Genomic DNA, 10,197 nt, shown 5'->3' on the forward strand with positions numbered 1-10,197 from the left:
CCTGCCGCTACCGCGCTCCTTGGGCCGGGCGCCGTGCTCCCCGCGTCCATGGCGGAGCGCCTCCCGCCTCCCCGGGAGGGCAGCTGAGGAAGCCGTGCTCGCCTTGGCCTCGCTCCTGGCTGGTCTTGTTCCCCCCCGTGAACTTCTCTGTGCCAGGAGAAGCTTTGTTTAGGGTTTTCTGTTTTTCTTTTTAAATTGTGCTGTACTCGGATGTTTCCTGTAGTAACCCGCTCTTTATTTCATCCATTTCCCTCAAGTCCAGCTTGATGGAGCAGAATCTGAAAGAGTTTTTTGTAAACTGCTTGGGAGCAGCTTAGCTTTCGGCATTCACCTAGCCTAGGCGTTTATGTGGTGTGGCCTGAAAATAAATGCAAGTTATTTTAGCCGTGCAGCTGGTTCTGGTCATTGTGTGAAGCTCGTAGACAGCCTCTGCGGATGCGATTAAATGCTTCCTTCTGCTTGTTTAACCGGGCTGAAAACGAGAACTCTGAATCAGGATGTTGCTCCATAAGGAAGATAAATACCAAGTGCACGTAGCATGCTTCAGTGTGTCCGGAGCATTGCTTCGGGCAGCATGTCTCTGGAAGAGTACATACAAGATAGCTTAATTTGGGACACAAATACTGGTTTGTATGCACATCAGTTTTAAGACTGTTCGGTAAATACTATCCAGACTTTTTTTTTTAAGCTTTCTGTTAAGCTGTGGTTAAACATTCAGTAGAGTTGGTGTTGCCTCCTCAGTGTAGAAATGGACTGTGTTGCAAAAGCGCAAACCAAAAAGCGGTCCTTGTCCGGCAAGTGAACAGGTCTGAATGTGAGACGGGAGCCAACAAACAGGATGGTGGACGCTAGGGAAAAAGTTCATTATTTCATTAGCAGGGGTGGCAAGGAAGTTCAGCAGCTGCTTTATCTCTCTGGCTGTTAGGCACTGTCTGGATTTGTCTTTGTAGGCCTCGTGGAAAAGGAGAGCTGAGGCGGGTGTGGAGCTCAGGCACTGGGAAAGCATTAGAAGAAATGGGGAAGGCTCTGCTTTGGAAAGCTGAGCTAGCAGGAGGTGGAGGCTGACAGGACTGGTAAAATAGAGCAAGTCCTTGGTGTTTCTGAAGCTGTGCCCTATGCCTTACTGGAATTTACCATTTAATTTCTAGAAACCAGTTTTGGAGGACCAGAAAAGGGGAATTCGGGTTCCTGCCGCCTCTGATTTGGTATCTTGCGAATCCTTGCTTCAGAGAAAATTTGATTGCCAACATAAGGTGTTCCCTAGAGCCTCTTCTGCAGCCTGATCCGTACTTCAGTTGAGGGTGATGGAGAAATGCTGGATTCTCTTATAGGCAGATACAATGCTGTAATGTCCCAGGCAGAGTTCAGGGTTTGTTTTGGGTTTTTGGGCTTTTTTTTAGGAGATATGCCTCCTTTTTTTTGCCTTTAATTGTGGCGTGTGTAGGTTTGTTTTTTAATACAGATATGTTGCATTACCTTCCCAGCTGTGTGCTGAACCCTGCATGCTGTGAGCCTCTTGTTTATATTTCTTATGGCAGACTTGGTATCTTTTGGGGGGTGGGGGAGTTTGTAGCCCACCCAGCTACAGGTTTAAAAGTAAGCTGTGGTTCACACCTGGAAACTTCTGATCAATTTGCTGTAGTTTTTCCCTGAAAACTGTCTTTTTTCTTCCAAAACGGGTATGCTCACTTCCAAGCCGGTCCTGCTTTGTATATGAATCTGAATTTTGAAACTTGGCTTTTAAACAGAAGGCTTGTTGAAATGTCAGCTATGCTTTTGGTTTTTAGCTACACGCTTTCTACGTGCCTGGATTTGTTTTTTTTTACTTCAGCACTGTCAGCATCGACTCTTTCTTCTTGCAGAAGCTCAGTCAACTGTCCCCCTTGCATTAACTAACTGAAAAACACATTTCTGTATCGGCTGTGCTCTGAGGGTTATGTCTGAGCGAACTAACAGCCCTGAGCACGCTTACTCCTAATGTGTTGCAAGCCCGAATCCAAGGTGTAAAGCAGGGAAGCTAATAGTCAGGGGTCGCTTGTGCAGCTTGAAGCAGTACCCTGAAGAGCAGCCGTGGGTGGGATTACCTTTTTGGCTTCATGCTTATTTCATTGTTTAATTTGGAGAGTAGAGCACTGTTACTCTTTTCAAAATGTATTTCTTAAAGTATCATCCCTAAAAATAATTTTTTCATGTACATGAAAGACATCAGGTTCATTTTGAAATCTGCAGCCACTGAAAGAGGGGAAGGAGAGCTGTGCACGTGGCAAGGGTTGTTGGTTTTTTTTCCCATCAGCTCTGTAGGCACGTTTTCTAACTGCATAGCTGGTGGGCAGAAGGGAGGTCATTTTTTCGTGACGGACTAAGATGAGGCGATCGGTTTGTTTCCCGTTCTGTCAGGAGAATAGTTCCAGCGCTGTCTGCTGCTGCAGCCTTCTGGAGCAGCGTTACGCTGCCAACTGAAATTGGCCCCATCCTTGGGTAGTTTTGTTGCTGCCTGCAAATATCTGAGTAGTGGCATTGAAACAAGCCAGTTTTTACTGGCTGCTGCTTGGGCCAGGTTTGCTGTGCTGAAACAGTAGGGCTTTTTGTCTGTAAAGTCAGGAAGAGATCAAGAGCATCATCTGAAGCTCGGGAAGTTGCACGCGCGTCTGTAATGGTTAGAGCCCACTTCTCAGTGGAAGGCTAAAATTTTACACAAATAGCTCTCCAAGAACTGCAGACTCGTTAAGGAGAGGTTGTGTCTTAACATTGATTACCGCGCTTCGTAGTAATTCTCATGACAGCATATGGACCAAGTAAAATTATCTCCGTTGCCCAAGGACACAGAAGGAATCGGTGTTTTGGTGAGATGAATCTCATAAAATTTTGGCATCTTAAGGCCATGCTGAGTGTGCTTCTCCCCTACCGTGGGGCTTTGTGTTTATGATTCCCACCATACTCCCATGGCAGGTATGTGACAGTAGCGCTGTTCCATAAGATGTCAGTAACCTTCTACTTTTCTTGTAGGTGTATGCAGAATACTTTTGTTGAAACAACTAACTAGACATCTTCACGAAGGAATATATTTGGTGAGAAAGTTTTATTTTAATCAGCTTTGATGTGAATGTACGTGTGGCTGTACCATTACCTGCAGAGCTTCCTAGTGCTTTCATGCAGGGTCCTATAAGTGTTAATGTTATAAATAGCTGTTGAATTAAAAATCGTCTTCTAAACCACTTCTTTCTTTACAACTGTAAAACTTTGAAGCTTCCTATATATTTCATATTCTGACAATATGAAAGTGTGTTTTCTTCTTTAAAACCAATTGAAAGAGTGACTTCCTTTTTTTTTAGTATGAAGGTTGATACTTATTTTAATGTGTTGTTAAAAAAGATGAGAAGTTATCTCTTATCTCTTGAATGACTAGCACCTTCATAACTGCATAGGAAAAAAACCCAGAAAGTAGTTTACATGTGTCCCTGTTTGAAATATCTTCCAAGATCTGGGTTTGCTTCCATTTCTTAATGTAAGAAAATACAGAGCTTACGTATTCATCTGCACAGATGGAGGAGGAGACTGGAGAGTGCCACTGATAGGCTACATGTCTGCTTCATGAATGTCCATATGAGTTCTGCCAGGACTCGTAGACATCCCACCTCATTCCATGTGATCAGTTAATACAGGTGTTAAATGAAGCTGGAGGCTTTTCCCTAGTGACACAAGGCACTGTGAATTTGGCATCACAGGATGAAAATGCCAAAGAAAGATCTATTTGCTTGCTTTCTTTTTCCCTTGTTTTTGGCCAGTCTTACCATACTTCGAAGAAGATTCTGAAAAACGTATCAGAAAAGTTCCAAAGTTCAGGCTTCTTATAAATCTTTGCCTTGTTGCATGCGCTTGCGATAGTGGTAAGAATTGTAACTAATGATTCAGTGCACAGGAGACTTTGAATCTGCAGCTTCCAACTTGAGTTTCCAAAGTCCCTTAATCAATACCATGTCTGAATGACCTAATTCTCTGCACAAAAGTCTTATTCTTGCACCTCCAGATCGGTGCCTTAGGTGTTAGCTGAGTTGTAATCTCTATTTGGTCTCATTAATTTTGCTTTCTTCTTTGTGGGGACACACCTTCAGCAGGGAGGGTGAAGAGGAACCTCCCTTAGGATACACTGCAGTCTGGTGACCAGGGGACTCCTGCAGCGTGGGACATACAAGCTTGGATCTTATTAGACGAAGGAGGTATTGAACGGTAAGTGAGTGCTTTCACCTTGATGGTATTACGTAAAAGATAGTGAGGTTTCTGCTTTTCTAACTCTAGTTTTTGAAGAAAAAAATTATATTCTTGCCCTCTCCGTCTGAAGACTGGATGAAGTCGTCTGCCACCAAGCAGTTATTCTAGGCCTTTGACCTCCAGTCAATAGAAATACTCACCTTAAATCTCCGGAGGGGAGACAGGTTTAAGACATGCTCCTGTGCGTAGTATTTCCTGTTCACCAGATATGCTGTACCCTTTTTAGCATACAGGATTTTGGATCACTTTTCAGAGGCTTTTAAGTCTCCTGATGTGTTCAGTTGGCTACGAGGATGCATGACGCAGGTTGTAACCTAGATATCTTAAAATTTTCTGCTTAAGTCCTTTGTTGGATCTCAGTCTTGATTCTGTGATTTGCTGGAGAGCTTCTACGGAAAAACAGAAGGACGTGAATTGTGCTTTGTGAGCTCTCTTGTGTACTGAGTACTGTTTTGAGTCAAGCTGTGAGCCTTTTCTGATAGTGATGTGATTCTGTTTTCACTCGTGGTGATGCACTAGGAGAACAGTGAGTAAAAACTAGCACAAGCTGGTTAGGCACATCTCTTGGAGCATCCCTGGAGTGCTTCCAGGTACCTGTAGAACCACACATCGTACGTTAGTCTTCAACTTTCTGATCTGCAGACCCCTGGAGGCTCCCTTCTGTGCAGAACAAATACAGTCCTACCAACAGTGACTTATTTTCCCTTAGCTGCTCTTCTCAGGCCCACATAGTACTCCATTGGCTTCTGGGCTCTGATAGCAGCAGGTTGCTGGTGCCTGAGCTGTAGAAGATAGGCCACTGTGGTTCACGTAGTTGTAAGAGAGTGAAGTATTTCTGTGGTTTAGAAGGAGTTGTAAGCATGTTAAATCATTGCATGTGAGTGATATATTGTGAAATATTCCTGTCTAACTTTTAAAAGTAGCTGTGGTCAAGAATTACATAACCTTGAGGTTCTGGGGAAGGTAGCAGGGGAGGGAATACCTAATCTTGTCGCTGTTTTTTATGTGGCACTGTGATTTTTTTACAGGTTTTTTTTTTTTTTTTTTAAACTTTATCACTAAACTAGAAACTCTGCTGTGAAACTCCCCTGCCAATACATTGCTTTGCTCATTTAGCTTTGTAGGAATTGCAAGCAAATCTGACAGTGGCCCAACCTAGATCACGGAGAGTTATGAAGGCATCTTTTCCCCACGCTGTTTGCCAGTGTTACTCTTACTCTTTCGATTGGACAGGTCTTGTCTTAATTGAATACTTGTATGATGCCTAGTGCAAGAGAGCCTCGGTACTTTATGAGGGCTGTATCTGCTGTCAGTGCTGCGGTGTCCAATACCTTCTTAATAGTGGAAAATATTAAACCTTGTGTGGAGCCTTGTGACGCTTTACCAATTTTGAATGTGGCAGAACACTAGAACTTACTCCAACTCCCCTCTAAACTTGTTGATAATCCCTGGCAGTATTTCATCTTTCCTCCTAAGATTAAATAACTTTTCTGAGCCTCTTAGGAGGAATTGTTGACAAACTTTTTGGAAGCTCAAACAAGCAATTGCGTCTGGGTTTCTTTTGCGAGTTACATGCAGGCTAGATACAAATATATTAGCGGAGGTAGTTCTTTATAAAAATTAATTTATCTCTGCTTAGTTAATTTGTCTTTCCCTTGAGTCTGCTTTAAAACTATTTTGGTTACTTTTTTATTCCTTTGTTTGAAGTAAGGCTTGCTAGGTTGTGATTTTTTTTTTTTAGGACCTTCCCTAACGCAACAAACAAAAAAACTCCTTCCAAATTCCTGACACAGTAATCATCTTAACGAACAAAATGGGCACATGTTAAGTAGAAACACAGTTACTTCAGCTTTGTACAGATGTTTTGATAAAATAATGTCAGGCCTGTCTTTCTTACAGTGTCTGCCTTCTCTTTCTTATAGTGCTTGATAGTTTTGTTTCAGGTTGGAAAAAAGCAACAACCTACAGATAACTCCACACAGTGAGGATGAAATCTTTGTATTTCTTCCAGCTTGCATTAGATGAATTGAAAGAAATCGCCAAGTATCTGAATCAGTTCTTTCTCGGAAGCTGATCGCCCTCAGTTGCTCCCTGTGCTTGGTGGGGCTTTCCCTCCCCCCCCCCCCCCTCCCTTCCCTTCTTTAAAAAAGGCTTCCCCCCCCCCCCCCCAACTTACTGACCTGTGATTAAATAAAAGAACAAGGAATTACATAACTGATACATTTTCAGATTGCCTCTTAGCCCTCATGTATTTAGTCTTCCATCTTGATGCGTTGCTACTCACTTTCCTATTTCTTAGCTTCCGCATTTGCATTTCTGGCTTTTGCGAGGTACTTGTTCAGCATTGCCATCAAATCAGCCATCCTGGTAGTAGGTTTTTTTTTGCTTGCTTTCCTGTTCAGCTTCTTGTGTAAAGGTACCCATGTTTTCTGAGTCATGAACTGATACCCTTAGTGCTGATTGTGAGGACTCTTTAATATTCAATTTAGGCTTGTTTTGCATCCAAAGATCTATCATTTAGTGTGTGGGTGCCGGTTTTTACTGTGATGTTTTTGACTTCATAATTACACTGTGAGGGGTTTTAGCTGTTGTGTTCTAGGTGAGTCTTCCCACCCTCAAGTTCTGCTTCTGCCTCCTCATCCCTTCAGATCCCAGCCACTGTTCTCACCCAGAGGAGTTACGGAGACACCTGGGCGTGGCAAGAGAGGCTGGAATTATTTTTGTGGTGGTTGGTGACTCCTGGAAGAAATTAAATGATTTAAAGGCTTGTGTATATGTGCAGGAAGAAGGAAACTAAGAGGTCACTGGCAAGAAGATAGAAGGATGCTGAGTGGTATAATGCAACTTGTTTTTCTTTCTCCTTTCACCTCAGTGCCTGCTGAGGAGGGAAAGCAGGATTGGCAGGAAGGCTCAGGGGAGGAGGCAGGACTTAACACTTTTTGTTGTTAAGTTGGCACACTTTGGTGGGGGAGGAAAGCAGGAGGGAAACGTGGACTAGATATTGCTTTCTTCCCCTCCAAAGGGAAAATGTAGTAAGCAGAGCTGCTGATTTGAGCTTTCTTCTGTGCTTCCCCTCAGTGTCAGGGGCTGCTGCTCTAGAACTGCTCTAGGAAACAGCTTTTGGTGTAAAGAAATTCTGTTTCTGAAACATTTTCATTGGAAAGCTTGTGTAGAGTTAAAACAGTTTAGTTCTGCTGCTGTCACCACCCTGTGTATGCAATACTGCTACAAGATAAATGGAGTGTTTTCGTTACAATTCTTCCATCTTGTTTTCATGGCATTTATTCAAATTCTGCTGCAAGGACTTGTTTCTTTAAACTACTGCTTTCCAGGTACTAACATCTTATAGGCATGCTGCTGTTGTTTTTCTAGTGCCCACCACCTCTATGACCACTAGGCTTTTCTTTTTTAGTACGTATAAACATAAGCTGTTGTATGGCAGTGGCTGTTTTATTTTCATACCGTTTTTCTTCCTGATTGCTTTTTAGGTTTGAGATGCACTTGGTGTGGAGTGGCAGCTCTCACCAAGCCTGCTGACCTGGTGGAGGGCTCGTTTTTCAAGTAGTGAGTCTGGTTGAAGAACGCAAAAGCACAGTCCGATAATAAAAAGAACAGTAGTTTGGCAGGAGCTGCTAGCTTACCTAGTAATGAAAAAGTAGCTCCTTTTCTGTGGAACTTAAACTACATGAATTTTGGATTCATGGATTACATTTATGCTTTGCCAGAAAAGATGTATATAGCATATGTGAATTTCTTTTTTAGGCAATAATGAATCAAACGGACAAAAATCAACAGGAAGTCCCATCATACCTTCATGATGAACCCCCAGAAGGTATGTATTGGTTTTAGTAATATGAAGTAAATTCATAGAAATTCATCATAAGTTCAGTTCTCTCAAAAGTGGATCTGCAAGCTGAACGCTTTAACTTCCACGTAAGTAACAGTAAGCAAGCCAATCCTGGGATGGGATGGGCCTGGATTATTGTTCATTCCTGCATTATCCTGATTACAGTAAGGCCACTGAATATAACTCAGTAAGCAACTGTACTGATAAATTACAGAGAAGATAGGCAGATACTGCAGGACGTAATTTGCAGATTATGCAGATAGTTTCCAGACATGTGAATTGGTCCAATGGGTATTTATTTCTGCCGTTCATTATGTGAGATGGAAAGAGCCCAGCTTCACTTTTGGACACCTTGCTGAGTTCATAGTGCTCGTGACTTTTAAACAAGATGTGTTTAAAAATATATGGAACTTTATTACTACTGTTAGAGACCCTTTTCCATCATACAATTAAGTGTGGTTCTAACTGTTGACTTCATATCATGGTTTCATAAAAACAAACAAATGCATGCTTGACTTCACTAATGTAGTGGCATCTTGGTCTCCCAAACCAAATGAATCTTAAATTGGTTATTAGATCTGCAGAGGAAATGCAGTTGCAAATAAGCAGAGTTACCTTCAGGGCTGTGGAACAGTGGGACTGTGAAGAATCCTGTTTGCATAATGTGACTGGAAGGATACTAGATCAAAAGCCGTTCTTGGCACATAGGTTGTCTGTGTTCTGTCTTCTCTTGCTTTAAGACCAAATGCGTTGGATGTAGAGGTTGGTGAGTCCTGATTCCTCGTTTCATTGCTCTTCAATTTATAATGGCCCTTTAAAGCTCGGTTGGTTGGTTGGTTTGGTTTTTTTTTTCCTCAGCTTTTATATGGTGTATAACTGAACAATTTACTTCACTTGAACAACAGTATTATCCACTGACTGTAGCAGAAGGGGTTGAAGTGGAATAGCTCACTCTATTCTTAACAACTATTAGACAGGAAACACAAGTACAAGAAGATGAGAGGAAAGGGAGAAATAGATTTTTGTGGCACAGTGGTTCTTAAGCTCTTCAATACTTCAGTACTTGAACTTGTTACAGTATCATGGTGTGAGGACAAAAATCTTTCTTTTTAAGCTCTTAGGGGGTTGCCAAGATCCCAGAAGCATTTCTGAAAGCAAATGCCAGGTGGAAACTATGCCCTAATGTGTATTATCTTCAAGTCTAATTTTTAAGGCATGGGGTGGGTTGGTTGGTTGTTTTTCCTTAAAGATTGAATTGTGTCTTACACATGTTAAACCTCACGTATAGAGAGTGAACAGTGGTCTGACTGGTAGACTACAACCGATACTTTCTTGAGGAAGGCAGTGAAACGTGGGCATTTTTTATCTTCCTGGAATATTCAGTAGGTTGTCCAGATTCAGAGCATAACAGCAGAGTCTGACCATCACTAGGTATTGCAAGGTTTTATTTAAAATTTGTGAGCAGTTGAGACTTATTTTCTTCTGCATGGTATCTTCTTTCAGTATGACAATAACCAGTTCGAATGTGAAGTCTGAATAGATGGAGAAAGTTGGTGTAGTTAGAGGCAGTAGAATGAAATGCAGCTCGTCTTAACAGAAACTCCATCCTTGAAGAGGCTTTTTCCTTTTGATTCTGTTTCACGTGCGCTCTTCAAGCCTTATGAGTTTAACTAAAATGTTGGAATACTCGTGAAGAACATCCCTATTTTAAATGTCATACAAGGCCTTCATACACGATATGCTTACACCGTCATAGAAAGATGGCCAAATGTGGATGGAAGGCTACCAGTTCAGTGTTGGCAAGAAGATGGTCTCTCTGAACAGGCTGCCAAAAAAAATCCTTAGAGGAAAGGCTCAATTCCAAAACCAATTTGCAGTTTTTCATAAAGATATAAATAGTTTCAGTTTGTCTAAATCACACTTGACAAGCTTGGTGCCCAAAGGCTTTAAAGAAATACATATGTAAAGAAGCTTTTCTGCTCATGCTTTCTATGAGTAGTGCTGTTCTAATGCTTTCTGCTTTGCAAGTGGCGCCAACCTTTGCAACCTACGTTCATTAAAACTCTTGCTCGCTGTTGAAC

At 42.0% G+C, this 10,197-nt stretch overlaps 1 protein-coding gene across 3 annotated transcripts in view; it reads left to right on the forward strand.

Annotated features, from left to right (window-relative positions):
• The first annotated feature begins 2,999 nt into the window (after window positions 1-2,999).
• The window catches only part of TMEM263 (transmembrane protein 263), a 13,006-nt gene continuing 5,808 nt past the window's right edge, over window positions 3,000-10,197 (forward strand). The window contains exons 1-3 of one of the 3 annotated variants that reach the window (XM_009332968.1): window positions 3,000-3,068; window positions 4,113-4,231; window positions 8,032-8,101. In XM_009332968.1, coding sequence (XP_009331243.1) covers window positions 8,038-8,101 — 64 coding nt within the window. In that variant the 5' untranslated portion in view covers window positions 3,000-3,068; window positions 4,113-4,231; window positions 8,032-8,037. The remainder of the gene's footprint in view (window positions 3,069-4,112; window positions 4,232-8,031; window positions 8,102-10,197) is intronic. The other 2 variants (XM_009332967.1, XM_009332969.1) reach the window with 2 other exon arrangements.

This window comes from Pygoscelis adeliae, unplaced genomic scaffold (genome assembly GCF_000699105.1).
Source record: "Pygoscelis adeliae isolate BGI_AS28 unplaced genomic scaffold, ASM69910v1 Scaffold38, whole genome shotgun sequence".
NCBI classification, from domain to species: Eukaryota; Metazoa; Chordata; class Aves; order Sphenisciformes; family Spheniscidae; genus Pygoscelis; species Pygoscelis adeliae.